Below are 22,807 nucleotides of genomic sequence, written 5' to 3'. Positions count from 1 at the left end.
GCTGAGAGTAGTCAAGTCATTCACAATTATTCACTGAGCAATACTGCTGTCACTACGAACAATGTCCTCTCAGCTCTGCTCACTTCACTATACATCGATGTTCATTAGTCTTTCCATACCTGCTACATTCTTGACATTCATGAAGTTTTGATGTGGATTCTCTGATGTTCAAAAAGACTGGAGCTTTGTGAGAAAACCTTTCCACAGTGATTACATTTATCAGGTTTCTCAGATGTGGATTCTCTGATGTTCAGGAAGATTGGAATTAAATCAGAAAACCTTTTCACATGTATTAAGTTCAGAAGGTTTCTCTCCAATGTAGATTCTCTGAATGATGTGCAGGAAGGTTGGAAAGCCTTTCCACATTATTTTAATAAGGTTTCTCTCCAGTGTGGACTTGGTGATGTTCAGTAAGATTTGAGTTCTGTCTGAAAGTCTTTCCACAATAACTATATTTATAAGATTTTTCTCCAGTGTATTCTCTGATGGTTAGCAAGAGCAGAGCTGTGTGCAAGTCTTTCCATATTAACTACATTCATAAAGTTTCAGGCCAGTGTGAATTTGCTGATATTTAGTAAGATTGGCAAGCTCTGTGAAAGTCTTTCCACATACATTATATTCATAAAGTTTCTCTCCAGTGTACATTCTCTGATGATTAGCAAGATAAGATCTATCTGTAAAAGCCTGTCCACAATGATTACATTCATAAGATTTCTCTCCAGTGTGGATTCTCTGATGGCTAGTAAGGACTAATTTATAGCAGAAGGCTTTCCCACATTCATTACATTTATAAAGCTTCTCTTTAATATGAATCTCCTCCTGTCTAACAAGATCTAAGTTGGAATCAAAGGCCTTCCCATAGTCATTAGATACATATGTTTCCATTCCATGAAATCGATGATGGTAAGGAAGAGTTGGCTGATGAGTTAAGGTTGCTTTACCTTCTTTACATTCATAAGGTTTCTGTCCAGTGGGAATTTTCTGAGGATTCATGATCTTAGTGTTCTGGCTTAAGGACTTTCCCCCTTCATTACATACATAAAGTCTTTTGCTAGTGTGGCCTTTCTAATGTCTAATGCTGTCTGAACTCAAGCTGAAGACCATTTTCTGTAGCTTACCTTGATGGATTTGCATTACAAGAGGCTTCTCATGGGACTGATTAAGCTCTACCTGTTCAGTAAAGCATTCCCTATATTTACAGTACTGGAAACAGTCATTTCTTGAGGTCTTTTTCTCATGATGATTTAGGACTGAATATTGTGTGAAACTCTTTCCAACTCTGTCAGATTCATGGGGATTTTTTGGATTTCTATCTTCCTTGACATCAGAGTCACAGATTTCTTTCAAAGGAAACTGATAGGCACTGTCACCCATAAATTTTAGCTACCAAGATTCTTCCACAGAAACAGTCAGGTTGGTAATAGTCTCATTCACTTCTAACCTGGCCACTGCATCTGAAGAAAGAAACAAACATATATACATAAACACACACACATACAAATATATCCTTTTCTCTAAGAGGAAAAAAATAAGGGAAACAGATTATTCTATTTTCCCAGTCACAAAGAAGAGTTTGTAATCTTAAATAGGCAGAGCCAACCATTTGAAAATGCTAACACTTTACATCTAGAGTATCATTTAAGTTACATAAGGGCCAAATTTATTATGAAAGAGTTAATTGGGTGTCTTGCTGTAATATTGGGGTTCAGAACATAATGAGGGACCTCTAGGTCCAAAGTTTCCTCCCTTCTAAACTGCCTTTTTTAGTTATTTCCCCCAGGCCAATAAGAAAGGAGATTAACAGCCTCTTTTCCACAAACAAATCAGGTTTTATTAATGGGAATAAAATATATAACAAAGGTGAAATTAATAAAGCCAGGGACAAGGGATTGGGGAAGAGAAAAATGGATAAACTCCCTAGCTCTAGCAAAGACTGACTCAATCCCCAAAATGCTTCCAATTCAGCTAATTCGAAGAGCTGGCCTCATTTCTATTAACTCACTACCTGGGGTCCGTAGTTTCTATAGGAGTCAGCTGTGCAGTCTCTCTCCAGTCTGCTCTCGGAAGCTCACCAACAGGAAAGAGATGCTCCCAGCCCCAGCGTTCTCTTTTCTACCTTTTCTCTCCCTCCCCCAAAAGGGAGGTCCTTCAAGCTGAATGGCTGAGAGTGCTCCCCCTGCTGACGTCAGCAGTATATGTCACTCAGGGCAGGCCAAGTGTGGCCTATATCTAATCATCCCAAGTAGGTTCTTTTTCGGTTTCTCAAACTATACTGAAGCAGGTGGGACCCCTGAGCATCTGCTAAATTCCATTATTTTATCACAGTTACAGAGAACTGCATGTACAATGGCACTGGATCTTCACAGCAGACCTACCACATAGTCAGGGCAGGCTTCTTATTCCACTTCGCACCTCAGGCTATGAGTTCAGAATGACTGTGACCTGACACCAGAACTCAAACCCATGACCTATATGTGCCCCTTCCACGGCATTAGGTTACCTTTCTCCAGTTCACTTTCTTTCTTTTTCTTTTCTTTTCTTTTTTTTTGTGGGGCAATGAGGGTTAAGTGACTTGCCCAGGGTCACACAGCTAGTAAGTGTCAAGTGTCTGAGGCTGGATTTGAACTCAGGTCCTCTTGAATCTAGGGCCAGTGCTTTATCCACTTCGCCACCTAGCTGCTCCCATAATGATCAGTTTTGATGCACTATCACATGGTCATTCCTGATAAAATTATTATAAAAGGATGAGAAAAAGTTTACTCTTTTTTTCTGTCATGTAGCAATGGTCAGTGTTACATTCAGCTTTCCCTATATTTTAGTAAAGTGGATAGATATTTGGCCCCAAATTACATCAATGGTGAACCAGGGGGCAGCTAGGCGGCGAAGTGGATAAAGCACTGGCCATGGATTCAGGAGGACCTGAGTTCAAATCCAGACTCAGACACTTGACACTTACTAGCTATGTGACCCTGGGCAAGTCGCTTAACTCCCATTGCCCCGCCAATACCTCCCCCCCCAAAAAAAAAAAACCAAAGCAAAAAAATCAATGGTGAACCCCTTCAATCATATTTTTTCTATTTCCATGTCTGAAACCTCAATAAGACTTCCAACTCCTTTTTTCTATTTCCTGAAGAATAATGGATTCTGTTTTTCCCATCACTTCTTGGGGAGAGTCATTATCCATTTATTTTCCAAAATTTCTGTCTTCATCAATTCCACACCATCATGATCATGCAGATTTTGGTGTTGATACAGTGATTACATCAAACTCTGTCAACTTCTGACCAAGTGTAAGAAATTATTTTGCTTTCTCAACCTGATAGAAAATTGTTTGCAGACTGACAGAAAGGTCTGACAGACATGTACAAATGACTTCTCAGTGCATAGTCCCAGGAATGCCCATACACTCATTCATTTTCTGTACAGTGCACTTGAGTGGCTACCACACTCCATTGTTCGCTTGTAATCTCACTTCATCAGCTCGATGATCACTACTCCAAGTGAGTTACAAATTTTTGCATACCTCCAGTGCAGACTGCAAACTCTTTGACAAACATGATCACTAGCATGTTACCAACCATCATGAACCATCACAAACATTCTACAGAAACAGACCTTACATTGCTTCTCATTGCCATATTAAGGTTCCTTTCTGATTGGAATTTATCTTCTGTTTGCGTTACAATTCTCTCAAGTGCAGTTGGGAAAGGGTAAAAAACTTAACTATTCTCACCAATACAATGATCTAAGACATGCCCAAAGGACTATTGAAGAAACATACCATTCACCTCCAAAGAAAGAACTGATATTGATAGAACAGACTGAAGCACTCTTTCATTTTTATTTCTTTTTTTTTTTATGGCAGGGCAATGAGGGTTAAGTGACTTGCCCAGAGTCACACAGCTAGTAAATGTTGTGTCTGAGGCAGGATTTGAATTCAGGTCCTCCTGAATCCAGGGCCGGTGCTCTATCCACTACGCCACCTAGTTGCCCCTATTTTTATTTCTTTTAATGAAGATTTCATATACAAAAATCATACATAATCTACATAATCATAAAAAAAGAGTCTATCCAAAGATTGTAGATTATGTGGCAAGGAGTAAGGCATAAGAAAACTGGGAACGTGGGGCAAGCAGGAAGATAGGTTATAAAGGGCTTTGTATTTCAAACAGCATTTTGTATTTGATCTTAGAGGCAATAGGAGTTTATTGAGTGTGTCTCTATGTGTGTGGGGTGTGAAATGATGGGACCTGCTCCTTGGGAACATCACTGTAGCATCAGAAAGGAGTTTGAATTGGAGTGGGAAGAGAGCTGAGGCCACCAGACCCACCAGGAAGGTATTGCAATAGGACAGGTGAGAGGTGATGAGGGCTGCCACAGAAGAGTGGCTGTGTCATCTTTCAAATGCTCACCATTTTTAGTGGTAACTATTTTCTTACCTGTTGTCTCTCCCATTGGGACCTTTTCCCTTTGAATCCTGAGCCAATCCTGCCCCATTGTAAGTGATTAATCCATGCTACTGGCTTCCTGGCTGGAGTCATCCTTCGGTTGTCCTGATACTTAGTGTGGGATCTATCCCTTGATGCAGTCTGTGGCACACAAGTGGAGCATTGGAAGGGCCCTCCATGACACCTGGTCCTTCCCATATCCAAAGTGAATCTCCACTAAGAACAAGAAGTGGTCATCCAGACTCTACTTGCAGACCTGCCCCAGTGGGAGAGTTCCCTGCACCTCCTGAAGCAGCTCATCACACCTGGGGACAGCTCTCCTTGTTAGGAGGGGCTTAGTTTGCCTTTGGTTTGGTTCTGGTTGGGGTTTTCCACTCTGAGATTAAGCTCCAATTGGCCTCAGTGAGATCCTTGTGTGTTTCCCAGTTTTCCTTTCTGGAGCCCAACCAAACACGTTCAAGTATGAGCCCTCGTCCCTAGGATTTCCCTGGAATTTCTGACACAAAATTTGCTGGACAGTCTCAAACTCTGTTTCAACCTCTTAGTCCTGTTCTTGATTCCATCCTCTACATTTTGTCTTCCAACTTCAGATTGTAGGGTGGTCCCTCTAACTCTATATTGGTCTCTTGGGTCCATAGTGTTTTCTTGTTATTGAAATTACTTTCCTTTGTGTCTTCAGGATTAGCTACTTGAATGTGACTTGTTGCACTTGGGCTAATTTCCCTTATAGAATATGGAGCCGACCTATCCTTCCTTTGAGTCCTTTGTAACCTGCTTTTTCCAAATCCTCAGGGCCCATCAGCCTATGGCCAGAATTCCCCTCCTCAGTTCCACATTCTAGGAGGAGTGGACAGTTCCCACCAAGCTCCCATTATTTCCAAACCAACATTAAGCACATAGTCTGATGGTCTGATAAAGCATACAATTTCCTCCTTGTAAGAGCCTCTACCTTTTTTTAAAAATGAATTTATCTTGAAGATCAATCTATCTGTCATTGGCTCCTCTGCTTTGGAGACAACTAGGAAGTAAGAGAGGGGAGACGTAAGAGAAGAGGAGAGGGGAAGGAGGAGGAGGCCTAGTAGAGATTCCCAGCACTGCTGTCTCATGAATCTGTTCCAGGCTGTTCCTTGTCTTTAAAGGACCAGCAGCTGCTTCTTTCATGGATGGTTTTGGTGAATCCGGCTCCTGTTGCATGAAATGTTTTATTCTTGCCATCAGCAAAGGCCAGAAAGTCAGCAAGAATCAGCACTGGGTTTGATTATACCCAGAGTGAAGCGGTCAGCGCTTCTGATCTGGGGAACAAGAAGGGGCAGAAGGTGAGAGGAAGGAGGGGAGGCAGGCTTCTCTAAAATGCAGCAAACTCCTCTATTCCCTGCCTAGCCATCCTCTTAGAGTAAAACAGCAGGGGCTCCTGGGAACAAAACCATCCATCACGTGATAAGTGACAGTGACAGCACATTCCCAGGAAGGGTTACAGGACAGTGAAGCCACCTGGCTTCTTGTTTATACCTCGGGTCCCTTTTTCTCATAACAATTTTATTTTGCTGTCTTCCTTACTCCCTGTCCTTGATTCTCAGAACATTTCTCTGTGCCTCATTAGCCTAATGCCGGGGAGGGAAACTTCAAAAAAGGCCTCTGGCCCCCAGAGTTCTCTACATCAGAGTGTGGTAAACCCCACAGGCCCTGAAGGCAAGGTGTGACGTTCCCAATTCATCTGGCAGGGTTTCTACATGCTGGAGAACAAGGGAAAGAGTGGCTCTTCATCATTGTGAAGATAGTCATGAAAAGACCAAAAGATGTGCTTATTAATGCCCTCGTGTATCTTCAGCTGCCAGTGGTAAAGGAGGAATGGGTCCTTGTCAGAATAGCTACTTACTCTCAATCTGAAGAAACTATTTGTCCTGGAAGATAATGGAGAAAGGGCATTCCAAGGAATCTGGGAGTCCTCCCTTTTCACCAATTTTAGAGAGTAGACCCTGACATGACCTAGTTGTTTTGACAGCTGGTCCTGGGACTCATGCAGCTGCAGGGTAGGGGGGGAAAGGGGAGGCTGGTTGTTAAATATTTCATGTGAACATCTAGTTCAAGGAAATCAGCAAAAGGTGCAGGTAAGGATTTCGTGGTTTTATTGATTGCCTAGACATAAGAAAGCGATGACCTCAGTGAACAAAAAACGTAAAGGTGTGTTGGGCTCACTTTTTCAAAAAATTGTATTTTATTTTATTTTTTCCCAATTATGTGTGAAGATAGTTTTCAACATTCATTTTTGTAAGATTTTGAGTTCCAGATTTTTCTCTCTCCCTCCCCCCTTCCTCCCCCCTGCAGAAGACAGTAGCCAATGTGATGCTGTCAAATCATGTTAGACATTTCCACATTAATCATTTAACACTCACTGCCCCACAAAAGAAAAAAAACACGTTTTAGAAAAAGAAATTGAACAATTCATTAATGAACTCCCTAAGAAAAAATCTCCAGGGCCAAATAGGTTTACAAGGGAATTCTACCAAACATTTAAAGAACAATTAATTCCAATATTATACAAATTATTTGGAAAAATAGGTGAAGGAGTTCTACCAAATTTGTTTTATGACACTAATATGGTAGTGATACCAAAACCAGGCAGAGCCAAAACAGAGAAAGAAAATTATAGACCAATTTCCCTAATGAATATTGATGCTAAAATCTTAAATAAGATATTAGCAAGGAGATTACAGCAAGTGGTCACCAGGATAATACACTATGACCAGGTGGGATTTATACCAGGAATGCAGGGCTGGTTCAACATTGGGAAAACTATCAACATAATCAACCACATCAATAAGAAAACTAACCAAAATCATATGATTATCTCAATAGATGCAGAGAAAGCTTTTGACAAAATACAGCACCTATTCCTAATAAAAACACTAGAGAGTTTAGGAATAGGGGGAGCTTTCCTTAAAATAATAAACAGTATCTACCTAAAACTATCATCAAACATTATATGTAATAGAGATAAGTTAGAGGCCTTCCCAATAAGATCAGGGGTGAAACAGGGATGTCCATTATCACCCCTATTATTCAATATTGTACTAGAAATGTTAGCTTTAGCAATCAGAGAAGAGAAAGGAATTACAGGAATTAGAATAGGCAAGGAGGAAACAAAACTATCACTCTTTACAGATGATATGATGGTATACATAGAGAATCCTTGAGAATCAACTCAAAAATTACTTGAAACAATTAACAACTTTAGCAAAGTAGCAGGATATAAAATAAATCCACAGAAATCATCAGCATTTCTATACATGACCAACAAAGTCCAGCAGCAAGAGATAGAAAGAGAAATTCCTTTTAAAGTAACGGTAGATAATATAAAATACTTGGGAGTCTACTTGCCAAGACAAACCCAGGAACTCTATGAACACAATTACCAAACACTTTTCATACAAATCAAATCAGATCTAAAAAATTGGAAAGGTATCAATTGCTCATGGATAGACTGAGCTAATATAATAAATATGACAATTCTGCCTAAATTAATGTATTTATTCAGTGCCATACCAATTAGACTACCTAAAAATTATTTTATAGAGCTAGAAAAAATAATAACAAAATTCATCTGGAAAAACAAAAAGTCAAGAATATCAAGGGAAATAATGAAAAAAGTGCACAGGAAGGTGGGTTAGCTGTACCAAATCTGGAGCTCTACTCATCAAAACTATCTGGTACTGGCTAAGAAATAGAGTGGAGGACCAATGGAATAGGCTAGGCACAGGAGACACAGTAGTAAATGACATTAGTAATATACTGTTTGACTTAACCCCCATTGCCCCACCAAAAAAAAAAAAAAAAAGGAATATACTGTTTGATAAACCCAAAGACCCCAGCTTCTGGGATAAGAATTCAGTATTTGACAAAAATTTCTGGGAAAACTGGAAGATAGTATGGCAGAAATTAGGCATAGACCAACATCTTACACCTTAAACTAAAATAAGGTCAAAATAGGTACATGATTTAGACGTAAGAGGGGATATCATAGGTAAATTAGGAGAAAAAGGAATAGTCTACCTTTCAGATCTTTGGAAAGGAGAGCAATTTATGACCAAACAAGAGAAAGAGAATATTATTAAATGCAAAATGGATTACTTTGATTACATCATATTTAAAAGGTTTTGTACAAACAGAAGCAATGCATCCAAAATTAGAAGGGATGCAGAAAGCTGGGAAACAATTTTTATGGCCAGTACCTCTGATAAAAGACCTCATTTCTAAAATATAGAGGGAACTAAATCAAATTTCCATGAATCCAAGTCATTCCCCAATTGAGAAATGGTCAAAGGATATGAACAGGCAGTTTTCTGATGAAGAAATCAAAGCTATCTATTGCTATATGAAAAAATGCTCTAAATCACTATTGATTAGAGAGATGCAAATTAAAACAACTCTAAGGTACCACTTGACACATATCAGATTGGCTAATATGACAAAAAAGGAAAATAATAAATGTTGGAGAAGCTGGGGAAAAATTGGAACACTAATGCATTGTTGGTGGAGCTGTGAACTGATCCAACCATTCTGGAGAGCAATTTGGAATTATGCCCAAAGGGCTATAAAGCTGTGCATACCCTTTGGCGTAGCAATACCACTCTTGGGTCTTTTCCCCAAAGAGATCATAAAAAAGGAAAAAGGACCCACATGTACAAAAATATTTATAGCTGCTCTTTTTGTGGTGGCAAGGAATTGGAAATTGAGGGGATGTCCATCAATTGGGGAATGGCTGAACAAGTTGTGCTATATGAATGTAATGGAATTCTATTGTGCTGTAAGAAACGATGAGCAGGTGGGGTTCAGAGAAACCTGGAAGGACTTGCATGAACTGATGAGTGAGATGAGCAGAACCAGAAGAACATTATACACAGTATCATCAACATTATGTGTTGATCAACTGTGGTACACTAGATTCTTCTCACCAATCCAACGGAACAAGAATGTTCCAAAGGACTCATGATGGAAAAGGCTCTCCAAATCCAGGAAAAAAAAAAAAAAGGAACTGTGGAATATGGATGCCGATTGGACCATACTATTTCTTTTGTTTTTGATGCTGCTTTTTTTCTGATTTGAGGTTTTTCCTTTGTGCTCTGATCCTTCTCGTATAACATGACTAATACAGAAATATGTTTAATGTTATTATGTATATATAACCTATATCAGATTGCCTGCTGTCTAGGGGAGGGGTAGAGGGAGAAGAGGGAGGGAGAAAAATTTGAAATTGGAAATCTTATATAAACAAATGTTGAAAACTATTTCTACATGTAATTGGAAAATAATAAAATACTTTTATTTTTAAAAAAATAATAAATAAATAAATAAATAAATAAATTTTTAAAAATGAGCTGGAGAAAGAAATGCAAACCACTCCAGTATCTTTGTTAAGAAACCCCAAAAAAAGGGTCACAAAGAGTCAGACATGAACGAAAAATGACTAAACTTACATAGTTCTGGCAAGGTCCATCAGAGACTGAAGTAAAGGAGGAGGGAGGGAACAAGAGATGATGAGGGTCTTTGAGATATAGAGTGGAGTTGGGGAAGGAGCTCATGGCAGACAGCCTCTATTTTCTCAGTAAAGTAAGAAGTCCTCTGCTGTGGATTGGGGTGTGACTCAATTTCCTCATCTGTAAAGTGAGCTGGAGAAGGAAACGGCAAACCGCTCCAATATCTTTAACAAGAAAACCCCAAATGGGGCCACAAAGAGCTGGACACAACTGAAATGACAACAACAGCAGCAGCAGCAGTGCTCTCTGTAGTCAGCAAGCTTAGTCCAGAGAAGCCCCAAGCCTGGGATTCCTACAACACTTGATGTTTTCTGCTTGCTATAAGTGTTAAGTGTATTCCTCGTCTCCTATTCTCCTAATAAAAGTGACTGTGAAATGTGACTGTAAAGGCTACTCACTACAAGAACAGCCTGGCCTCGCCAGCTGCAGAGAGCAAAGCTCCCCTCCCCTTGCTGTGGTAGGGTGTCCCGGTTTGCTGACCAAGACACTGCAGTAGCCCCTGGCTGAGCCAGAGAGCTGAGCTCATGGGCTGACGGGTGATTGATGATTGTCTGGTTTCAAATTAAACAGAAAACTAAATTAGAAAAAAAAAGAAATAAAGAAAGAAAGAAAGAAAGAAAGAAAGAAAGAAAGAAAGAAAGAAAGAAAGAAAGAAAGAAAGAAAGAAAGAAAGAAAGAAAGAAAGAAAGAAAGAAAAGAAAAAGAAAAATTACTGACCTGGAAATCAGATTGAGGAGAGGCAATTTAAGAACATTTGGAATACCTTAAAACCATAAGCAGAAATTTCAATTCAAGAAAACACTTTTAAAAATACTGCCAAGTCTCTTTAGAACTGGAGGTCAAAATGGAAACATAAGGTGTCAACCAGACATCTCTAGAAAGAAACCCCCAAATAAAATCTCACAGCATCATCAGAGCCAAAATCCAGAGCCTTAAGGCCACAGAAAAAATACTGCAAGATCCAGAAAGAAGAACTTCAAGTAATGAGGAGCTGTAGTCAGGATCACACTTGATTTACCAGCCACAATTACAAAGCTGCAGAGAGCTGAGAATATTCCAGAAGACAAAGGCTGCTTTGGGGGGGGAGGGGAAGGGGAAGGAGGAGTTAGGGGAAATTATATAATCCAGATGCAAGTAGAAGTCTATAATATAGAGATAAGGATCTGGTGGGGAAAGAATCTGACATTAGGGGCACCTAGGTGGCGCAGTGGATAGAGCACCGGCCCTGGAGTCAGGAGTACCTGAGTTCTAATCCGGCCTCAGACACTTAACACTTACTAGTTGTGTGACCCTGGGCAAGTCACTTAACCCCAATTGCCTCACTAAAAAAAAAAAAAAAAAAGAATTAGATCATGAGTCTGATCTGAACTGGTCAAAGAAGGGACTCCAGGGGTAAATGATGAAATATGTTACACACCTCCTGAGAGAGATGAAAGATTCAGAGTGGAGAATGAGGCAAACACATACACACACACACACACACACACCTGACATGGACAAAGAAGGAATGTTGTCCTTGAATATACAAGTTTATAATGAGAGTTTTGTTTTCTTTTCTCTCTCAATTTTGGGAGGGTTGAGAGGTGTAAGTAGAGTTTCTACTGAGTGAAAAAAAATTTACTTGAAAAAAATCTAAATTGAATGCACTTAACTGCTTTCACAACTGTGGCAAGGAGCATTCTTTTTTTTTTTTTTTTGGCGGGGCAATGTGACTTGCCCAGGGTCACACAGCTAGGAAGTTGTCAAGTGTCTGAGGCCAGATTTGAACTCAGGTACTCCTGACTCCAGGGCCGGTGCTTTATCCACTGCGCCACCTACCTGCCCCCAAGGAGCATTCTTAATAAAAGATATGGAAATTTTTTTTTAAAAAAGGTTTTCCGGGGCAGCTAGATGGCGCAGTGGTTAAAGCATTGGCCCTGGATTCAGGAGTACCTGAGTTCAAATCCGGCCTCAGACACTTGACACTTACTAGCTGTGTGACCCTGGGCAAGTCACTTAACCCCCATTGCCTCACTAAAAAAAAAAAAAAAAAAAAAAGGTATTTCCAACCACACAAAATTTTAAAGGTTTAAATAAAATGAAGATCAAATACTAAGAGAAACTGAAGAGTGGAGAATATATCAAATGATGCATCCAACATGACCCCCAAATCATTTATATCCCAATATACAAAGAAATGACACCAATGTGAATGCTATGAAATACAACAGGATAATGACAAACATCAGAATTTCAGAGAAAAACTCATTACATTTATAGGACTTTAGGCACAGGATGAAATCTGGTATGTCTAAGGAGGTCTCTAGATTTGGGAGGCATAATGAGGCTTGTGCTAGAGGCTTTCCTTACCCTGTTAATTACATCCATGAGTTTTATCTCTATCATGATTTCTCCAATGTGTATTCAAGTATGAGTGAAGGAAGCCCTTCCCACAATCAATGTTTCTATAAGCCTTCATGCCAATGTGATGATTATGTGGTCTGCTGGTCTCCCTCTTCCAGAGACAAGCATGTCGCCTTTGAGAACATCCTTAAGGCTGCTCTCCACTATGAACCCTCTCATGTAAAGTAAGAAATGATCTCTGGCCACCTGACATTGGGACCACATGCAGCTTCTCCTCAGAATGATTTTTCTGATGTTGAACCAGTCTGATAATCCATGTGAATGCTCTTCCTGACTCATTACAGTGATAATGTTTCTATCTAGTATACAATATCTGATGGGAAATGAGGGGTGACTGTAATCTGAAGGCTTTATGGCATTGCATATGTTCCTAGAGTTTCTCTCTAGTGTGGAACATATCATGTTCAATGAAATTAGAACAGTAATTAAAATACCTGCGACATTCTTGACATTCATGAAGTTTCTACGGTGGATTCTCTGAAGTTCAGAAAGACTGGAGCTTTGTGGGAATACACTGTGATTACTTTTATTGGGTTTCTCGCTAGTGTGGATTCTCTGATGTTCAGCAAGATTGGAATTAAATTAGAAAACCTTTTCACATGGATTATGTTCAGAAGGTTTCTCTCCAATGTAAATTATCCGAATGATGTGCAGGAAGGTTGGAGTTGCATTGGAAAGCCTTTCCACATTATTTTTTAAGTGGGGCAATGAGGGTTAAGTGACTTGTCCAGGGTCACACAGCTAGTAAGTATCAAGTGTCTGAGGCCGAATTTGAACTCAGGTACTCCTGAATCCAGGGCCAGTGATTTATCCACTGTGCCACCTACCTGCCCCTCTGCATTATTTTAATAAGGTGTCTCTCCAGTGTGGATTCTCTGATGCCTAGCAAAACTGGAGTCCTGTGTGAAATCCTTTCCACATTCATTACATTTATAAGGTTTCTCTCTAGTGTGGATTCTCTGATGGCTGGCAAGATTAGATCTGTGTGTAAAAGTCTTTCCACAATGACTACATTCATAAGGTTTCTTTCCAGTGTGAAGTCTCTGATGGTCATTAAGACTGGAACGTGTTGTGAAAGCCTTTCCACAATGAATGCATCCATAAGGTTTCTCTCCAACATGGATTCTCTGATGTTGACCAAGATTGTAGTACTGTGTGAAAGCCCTTCCACATTCATTACATTCATAAGGTTTCTCTCCAGTGTGGATTTGCTGATGTCTAGTAAGATGAGAGCTCTGGGTGAAAGTCTTTCCACAATGACTACATCCATAAGGTTTCTCTCCAGTGTGGATTCGCTGATGGGTAGCAAGACTGTAATTCTGTGTGAAAGCCTTTCCACATTCATTACATTTATAAGGTTTCTCTCCAGTGTGCATCCTCTGATGGTTAGCAAGAGTAGATCTGTGCATAAAAGTCTTTCCACAATGACTACATTCATAAGGTTTCTGTCCAGTGGGAATTTTCTGAGGATTCATGATCTTACTGTTCTGGCTTAAGGACTTTCCTCCCTCATCACATACATAAAGTCTTTTGCTAGTGTAGCCTTTCCAAGGTCTAATGCTGTCTGAACTCAAGCTGAAGGCCATTTTCTGTGGCTTACCTTGATGGATTTGCATTTCAAGAGGCTTCTCATGGGACTGATTAAGCTCTACCTGTTCAGTAAAGCATTCCCTGTATTTACTGTACTGGAAACAGTCATTTCTTGAGGTCATTTTATTGTGGTGATTTAGGACTGAATATTGTGTGAAGCTCTTTCCAACTCTGTCACATTCATGGGGATTCTTTGGATTTTTATCTTCCTTGACATCAGAGTCACAGATTTCTCTCAAAGGAAAGTCATGGGCACTGTCACCCATGAAGTTTAGCTGCCAAAATTCTTCCACAGAAACACTCAGGTTGGTAATAGTCTCATTGGCTTCTAACCTGGTCACTGCATCTGAAGAAACAAGAAAACATATATATATATATATATATATATAAACACACACATACAAATATATCCTCTTCTCTAAGAGGAAAAAATGGAAAAAGATGATTCTATTTTCCCAGTCACAAAGAGGAGTTTGTAAACTTAAATAGGCAGACCCTACCATTTGAAAATGCTAACACTTTATATCTAGAGTATCATTGAATTTACCAAGAACTGCACATACATTAACACAACAGACCTACCAGTCAGGGCAGGCTTCTCATTATACTTCACACCTCAGGCGATGACCTCAGAATGGTTGTGACTTGCACCAGAACTAGAACCCATGACCTAGATATGTTCCTTCCACAGCATTATGTGAGAAAATTATTAATAGGGTTTTGGGAGAAGCTAGATGGCGCAGTGGATAGAGCATCGGCCCTGGAGTCAGGAGGACATGAGTTCAAATTTGGCCTCAGACACTTGACACTTACTAGCTCTGTGACCCTGGGCAAGTCACTTAACCCCAACTGCCTCACAAAAAGAAAAAAAAAAGGGATTTGGGGATTCCCAGAGGCCCCACTGAGAGAGCCGTGCCTGACTTTTCTTTAGGTCAGCCCAGAGTTAGGTGGTTACCTCACTCAAAACCACAATGCCCTGAAAGCCTTGTTCCTGCCAGACGAGCTGCTCTCTGGGCTCTGACTTCAGCACAACGATGCCGAACCACCCTCAAATCCAGGGAACCAGTAGATTTGAGTGACATCAGCCAATGAGCTTTGAACAATGTCTATGGGCAGGCTCTGCTCCTGCCCTCAGGAAGCTTGCACAGATAGTCACACTCTTTGGGCCCAGGAACTAGATCAGAGCAGATGCAGACTCTAGGGTTCCCCAGTTTCTCTCTTCTCTTCCCTAGCTGGGCTTTCCTATCTTTCAGAGCCATGTGCACTCTCTTTACTAATATTTAATACACTTTAATAAATACTTAATGCCTCAAACCTGGTGCAGTAGTCTCTAATTTCTTTTTTTCTTTCTTTTTTTTTTAGTGAGGCAATTGGGGTTAAGTGACTTGCCCAGGATCACACAGCTAGTAAGTGTTAAGTATCTGAGGCCGGATTTGAACTTAGGTACTCCTGACTCTAGGGCTGGTGCTCTATCCACTGCGCCACCTAGTTGCCCCTTTAGCTTCTAATTTCTAAGCGACAAATATATGATAACACCCAGCTAATTTTCCCTACACTTGGGACAGAAATAGGGTGAGCACATATAGTTTTACTCGCCACAGTTTGGTGGCCTTTCTCCAGGGCACTTTCAATACTTTCTTCAAATGCGTTTTGTTTTTCTCTGTTTTCTTTCACAACCTGGCTGATGTGGAAATGTTTTGCATGACTGCACATGTGTAGCTTACATTGAATTGGCTGAGTTCTTTGGCGGGGGGCGGGGGGGAGGAGAGGGAGAAAGAGAATTTGGAACACAAAGTTTTAAAAAAAAAGTTTGATGTGAAAATTTGTATTTACATGTAATTTGGGAAAATAAAATTCTAAAAACAAAAAAAAATACTTTATTAAGTTATCTTTTTAAGTTTTACTTTTTATGTTGTCAAACTCAGGGAATCTTCCTGCTTTTGTGTACTGATCCATTTTGATGCACTATCACATGGTCATTCCTGATCAAATTCTTATAAAAAGATGAGAAGCAGCTACTCTATTTCTCATTTAGTAATAATCAGTATGTAATGATTGGAATGACGCCACCTGCTGGAGACTTACTGTAGGAAAGCTCCACCATAAGGAGAAGGTCTCTGAGGGCAAGGCCATACGGCTTTTCTTTGGTGTCAGGAAGTGATGTTTGCTTGTGGGAGGAAGAGGGGGCAAGGCTGGCTCTCTCTCGCTCTTTCCTCAGGACTGGGGTGGAGAAGAGAGCTAAAAATACACTCTCCCTTTGATAGATAGACGAATCTATCTTTCTCTTTCTCTTCACCAAATTCTTATTCTCCTTAATAAATGCTTAAAAATCTAACTCTTGCTAAAGCTTATAATTTATTGGTGACCACTCATTAGATATGTGATGCAGCAATAGGCAGTTCCCATTTGATAAGGCAATGGATACCCTCTTTTGGTGAAGCTAATGAGGTGGGGCTCCTTACCTATTGCTTGATTTATCAATGGACATATTGAATATTGAGTCTTATTTCTTTTTGATAAATTGTTTATCACTTTAAGTATCTGTTACTGTCATACTAGAGAATTCATATATAAGATAATGTGTTTACTTGCTAAAAGAAGATTATGTAATAATGTCTAATATTATCAGTCATTTACATTCATATATCATTTACATGTCATTGTGACTATGTATATTGTGGGTATGGTTTGGAATTATTGTATATATTACAAGTACATCATCAGTTATGCAACATAACATGCATTTTTACCATCATACTGTCTTTGGTGAAATTAATATGAGATTTATGAATTATGGAAACTTATCATCTCAGAGACTAACTGCTCTTACAATGAGTTTGATATAGGCCCTGTAGAGAATATATGTACAATAGGAGGAGAGACAGGTACATGTAAGTCTATGGTTTGCTTATGATGGCAACTATATAGACCACAATTGCTGGACACAGTCCAGTTTCTTCCTCTCTCCCTTCTAAAGGTTTTCTTTTTCTTTCACTAAGTCTGATGGCATGGTCAGAATCCAGCCAGGGTATTATTATTCCATGTCGTCACTCTCCATGCAATACTCCCATTTTGCCAGTTACAAAACCCAAGTCTGGGCCAGATGGTAAACCCATTTATCGTTTTGTGCAAAATCTTAGAGCGATTAATAATTATGTTATTCCTAGACACTCTATAGTCCCGAATCCAGCTACAATAATTTCTTCCATTCCCTGTGAATCTACATGCTTCACAGTGGTAGACCTCTGCTCTGCCTTTTTCTCTATACCAGTACATGAGGACTTTCAATATTTATTTGCTTTTACCTGGAAAAAAAAAAAACCAGAGTAATTATAGGCCTTATTACAGGCAGAATCAAAATGGATATAAATCTTTTCAGGGGGATACAAAGAGACAGTATCAGAATAACCGTAGACCCTATCATGGAGGAACCGAAAGACAGAACCAGAATCAGAGTAACCGTGGACTCCCTCAAAGGGGGGCACAGGATTGACAAGATGAAGGGGAGGAATGGAACATAGATAATGAAAGCAACATATTCCCAGATCTGGATTTTTTGAATGCACTTGTGCCAGTCCATTCACCTTCCCAGAGTAATGAACCTCATGGGACCCTCAAAGTAGGGGACACGTATGACTGTTTGCTAGACACAGGAGCTGCTAAATCAGTATTAGTAAAGAATATGCTTCTTATATGCTTAACCATAGAACTGATTTTGAGTCTTTTACAATGAATGACTCTCCTTTTGAAGAATATGTTAATAAATTGAAACAACTTGGAAAGTGGGGAGGGAATGATATGATTGTAGCATTTGCTAGACATCATCAGCTGAATGTGGTAGTTCATCAGTTGAAGCTTCTAATTTAAGGCGACCATAATTTAGATTTTAAACATCACAGTTATTTTAGACAGACTCGCTAGAATTTTAGCCCCTTACAAGTATTACGTCCAAATTACCTAATATTCTACTAAGGTGGATATTTGGCCTGCATTAAATCATTAGTGAACGCTTTTAATCATAATTTTTCAGTTCCCCTGTCTGAAACCGCAATATGCCTACTAACTTTTTTCTGTTCCCTGAAGTATAATGGATTCTGTTTTTCCATCACTTCTCGAAGAGAGCCATTACTATTTATTTTCTAACATTTCTATTTCGATCAGTTCCAAACTACCATGGATCAGGCATGCAGTGATTTTGGTGTTGGTGCAATGATTACCTCAAACTCTTGTCAACATCTAAACAAGTGCAAAAAATTCTGTCACTTTCTCAGTCTTGGATTAAATTGTTTGCAGACTGCTAGGATGGTCTGACGGACACGTGCAAATCCATTCCCAGTGGACAGTGACAGGTAAGCACATGCCCTCATCTGCTTTCTGTACAGTGCACTAGAGGGGGTGCCCCACTGCAACGTTCCCTTGTAATCTCCCTTCAGGAGCACGATGATCACTATGCCAAGGGACTTACAAATGGCTGCACTTTTCCAGTGCAGACTGCACACTATTTGACAAACATGATCACGAGCCGTGCACATTACAAACCATCAGGGACCATCTCACACACTGTACAAAAGCAGACCTCACCTTGCCTCTCATTGCAGTATTAAGGTTCCTTTCTGATTGGAACTTATCTTCTGTTTGTGTCACTCTTCTATCAAGTGTGATTGGGGGTGTAGGAGTTATTTTTTTAAAACTCTAATGGATTTGCAAGGGACCTGGATGGCAAGCCAGGTCAGTCAATTCTATAGTTTCTATGAGAGTGTAGTCAGTGTGTCAGTGGCAGAAGAAGAAAGTTAGGCCAGAAGAGGTCTTTCCCTAGTGAGAAGATAATTATTATTCTTGAGGAAGTTCCAACCTTGTTTTGGGACCAGCCCAAAGGTACAATAGAGATGGAGACTGATTCTTTTCTTTAGCTAAGTGAACTGATGGGATTATACCACACCTAGACTTTGCCCTTTGCCCCTCTGTGAGAGTCTTACATACTTCCCATTAAGTCATGATGCTAGGGGGGGAGACCAGCACTTTTGCCTTTTAAATAACTGCTAAATGCTCAACAGGCAGGGGCAGAAAACACTCCTGCAATGGCAACTTCAGAGTTATCAGAGGACATGGGCCTTACCCAGGGACAGAAGGTTCTGGACATTCTCCAGCATGACCTCCTTGTACAGCTCCTTCTGAGGAGGGTCCAAGAGGTGCCACTCCTCCTCTGTGAAGTCCACAGCCACGTCCTTCAATGTCACCACCTCCTAAACCATCAAAAGTCACAAGGGTCAGAGCTGAGACTCCAGCATTCATCTAGTCCACTCCTCATCAACTGAAAGGAAGAAACTCAAGCACAGAAGGGATTGGCCCCAAACTCATCACCTTTGAGAGTATCAGAGCCAGCCCTTAAAGCCACAGTCATGAAGAGCCCAATGGAATAGGGAGTAAAGCATTTTATATATGAAGTGAGAACCGTGTTGGAATAATAAAAGTTGGAGAAATGTCTTCCTAGGAAATGCTTCTCTCTTTGGAATCAGGGACAAGCTATGTGTTGTATCCCTGAGGTGTGAGAATCTCTGGTGGAGAAGGAGAGAAGGTGATGTGAAATTCCTCCTCAGAAGTGTCACAGGAGATAAGAGAATTGTAAGAGGAGTTTGTGAGAGCCTGGCAAGTACTGTGTATTCTGTCTGTGGGAGGGGCTTGGGAGTGGGGGAGGGGGAGGAAGATATTATCTGTGATCACTGAAGATAGAGCAAAGAAGGAATTAACTAGTTCATAGCCAAAACGGCTTCTGTCTTTACTTTATGATTGCTTTCCCCATTTAATGACACCTATTACTTTATTTTTGTATATAGTTATATGGAAAGGAGGAAAGATGATGGGGATATATATGATTTTCTTAGCTGGGGAAGGAGATTGTCTCTACGCCCCCAGAATTTAGGGATCAGGAGTCAAGGGAATGATTCAGAAGCAGATGATGGATAACACACAGGAAGCCACCTCTGCATGTCCTTTGATACTTGGGAGGGGTCATCTCTTATTGCAACCGGCTACATGAAGAACACTTGTTGGGCCAATGCACTTAGTTTCTGATGCTCTTCCATTTCTAGTAGAATGATATGGTTCAGGGCAGCTAGGTGGTGCAGTGGATAGAGCATTGGCCCTGGATTCAGGAGGACCTGAGTTCAAATCCGGCCTCAGACACTTAACACTAGCTGTGTGACCCTGGGCAAGTCATTTAACCCCAATTGCCCCACCAAAAAAAAAAAAGAATGATATGGTTCACTTTTTCAGAGGTTCTAGATTTTGGAATTTGTAAACAATTAAAGGATTTATTGGGGTTTTTCTCACTTTTTGAGATTCCCTAAAATTAACAAACGTTTCCTTTCTTTAGGGTCTCACGAGTCATGGTTTTCCATTGCATGGCATTCATTCTTAGTGGGGGCAATCTCTATAGGAAGGTAGTCCTTTTATTGACTGATGATGAGTCTCTGACTTGCTCCTAAACAGAAGCTATTCCAACCCTCTTTCCTTCTCTATCCTCCCACGTTCATCCTTCACCACCTTGACTTGCTTCTTGTCTTGTTCTCAAAGAAGACGAAAATGACCTCCTGACCTCCAAAGCTCCATTGAAGCAAACAGCGCAGCTCAGCCGTCTCCTCATTGCTCACCTGGCTCCACTCCTTTGGAACTTCTGTCCTCAAGAATCGGATGCCCAGGAGGACCTCTTCAGCCTCTGACATCTCATCAGCCTGGGCATTTACCTCTCACTGCCCTCTCCCTGTCTGCTCAGAGCACTGCTTTGGGACCTCAGACGGAATTCTCCACCAGGCCCCAGGGTCTGGCGTTTTCTCCCCCTGCCTCCATCTCAGCTTCTTTTTCTCTGTTGTCTTTTTCACCTGGACTGTAAGCGCTTTGAGGGCACTGGCTGTCTTTTTCTTCTGTATTTGACTCCCCAGCATTCAGGACAGTACCTGGCACATAGTAGGTGCTTCAATATTTACTGACCATTGCAGACCCAAACACTCTCATCTTCGTGTTTTACATCTCAATTGAGGCATTCCCATCCTCCCCACTTCCATTCAGACATCTGGAACAGATGCCTACCAGGTGTCTTAATCTCAATACATCCAAAATGGAGCTCATCTTTCCCCCTCCACCTTTCCCGTTATTGTACAGGGCAACACCATCTTCCCAGTCCCTCAAACTCATAACCCAGGCGGTGTCCTTGACTCCTCTCTGGTCCATCTTGTCCATACCCCTGATAATATCTCTCCAAATGCATCCCCTACTCTGCTGATAGAGCAACCACTTAGTGTAGGCCCCCAACACCTCACCCCTGGACTGGCGCAACAGCCTGCTGGTGGGTCACTCTGACTCAACACAGTCCCCACTCCAGTGCACTCCCCTGACCTAACAAAGTGATGTGCCGCATCCCTCCCACCCTCAATGAATGCCAGTGGCTCCCTGGCATCTCCGGGATCAAACACAAAACCATCATGGCCTCCCCATCCCCCACTTTTTCATTCTTCTCACACCTACCTCCCCCCTTTGGAGCTCTCTGATCCAATGACACTGGGCTCCTGGTGATGCCCGCAAAGACACCCTTCCCATCTCCAGGCTGCAGACATTTCCCTGCATTCCCAGCTTGGCTGGAACTCTCCATCCTCATTTCAGCCTCCTGGATGCCTTCACCTCACAACTAAGATCCCACCTTGACCAAGACCCTCCCTCTGTGACGACCCAATGGCCGTCTCTCATGCTTGCAATGTCCAACCTCCTCCCCTGGGCCTCCTGGCTTGCTTCATACGTCAGCAAAAATCTCACTTTCTGAAAACTAGCTTTTCTTGGTCTCCAAAACTCTTAGAACCTTCCCTCTGAGCGTGCCTCCCATCCACAGTGAGAGCTGGTTTGGACAGGGAGAAATAACTTAATAATGGATATCCTGGGGGCCCCAGGGACCTCCCTTTCTTTTTCGTCCTTCCCCCCCCCTCCCCCCCCCAGTCAACTCCAAAGTTCTTGAAGGATTCATCTGGGTCAAAGGAGCCTAGGGTGGAGACAGATCCATTTGTCTGGACAGCTGAAGGGCATTCCTGATGAGATCTGGCCTACAGGGACCAGTGCTAGGTGGGGACCCTTGGGCCCCCATCATCTTGGATGGGGTCTAGATTCTTTCTCTGATGTGATTCTCGCCAGTGGTTGAGTGACATCCGTTCAATCATGTCACCCAATGAGATTTCACTGCCAAGTGATGAACCTCCCTCAGAAGGGTATCTGAACTGTGACCCCACCACCAGTAGGGGTCTTTGGTCTGAGAGAGAAGGCCAATGGACCGCCTTTTCTTCATCATCTACTGGCCTATTAATAAGGTGATTAGTCCTCAGAGGACCTACTTGCTGACATGTTGGCTCCCTCATTAGGTTGGTCACTCCTTGAGGGCAGGAACTGGATTTTCCTTCCTTGGCATCTCCTCTATGTTCCCACTGAGCCCCTTCCCTTTCTAAATGCTTGTTGAGTTGATCTAAGCAACAGTAAAGGGGAGGGATTCAGAGAGTCCCGGGAAGACGTGTGACATTGTTGTCCCTGGCTCTGAGAGGACCAATGACATCATGAGGTGCCTTGAATTTTGAGTCAATTGTCTTAAAGTGAGGCAGAGCTGCTCAAAGGTGTCAGCCTCACTCTGTCACACGGGAAGTCCACTGGCAAGACAAAGGTCAAGACTGGGATGACTTGGGATGCAGGGGGTGACCCTGGCCTTTCAGGGCTATCCCAGGTCTCAGTTTGCTGAGGCCCCCTGATCCAGGCCCCTCCAGACAAGATTCAGTGGGAAGGGGCTTCCTGAGCCTTCATTTG

The 22,807-nt window shown here is 41.3% G+C and overlaps 1 protein-coding gene across 2 annotated transcripts in view; it reads right to left on the bottom strand.

Moving 5' to 3' along the window:
- LOC122750290 (zinc finger protein 501-like) overlaps positions 1 to 22,807 on the bottom strand; it is a 24,549-nt gene continuing 1,742 nt past the window's right edge. For both annotated transcript variants that reach the window (XM_043996981.1, XM_043996982.1), the window contains exons 3-5: positions 19,092 to 19,218; positions 12,820 to 14,321; positions 1 to 1,454 (exon numbers count right to left, since the gene is read on the bottom strand). In XM_043996981.1, the coding sequence (XP_043852916.1) occupies positions 13,231 to 14,321; positions 19,092 to 19,218 (1,218 nt within the window). In that variant the 3' untranslated portion in view covers positions 1 to 1,454; positions 12,820 to 13,230. The remainder of the gene's footprint in view (positions 1,455 to 12,819; positions 14,322 to 19,091; positions 19,219 to 22,807) is intronic.

This window comes from Dromiciops gliroides, chromosome 3 (assembly GCF_019393635.1).
Source record: "Dromiciops gliroides isolate mDroGli1 chromosome 3, mDroGli1.pri, whole genome shotgun sequence".
In the NCBI taxonomy this organism is placed as follows: Eukaryota; Metazoa; Chordata; class Mammalia; order Microbiotheria; family Microbiotheriidae; genus Dromiciops; species Dromiciops gliroides.
This window is presented reverse-complemented; position numbering and strand designations above follow the sequence as displayed.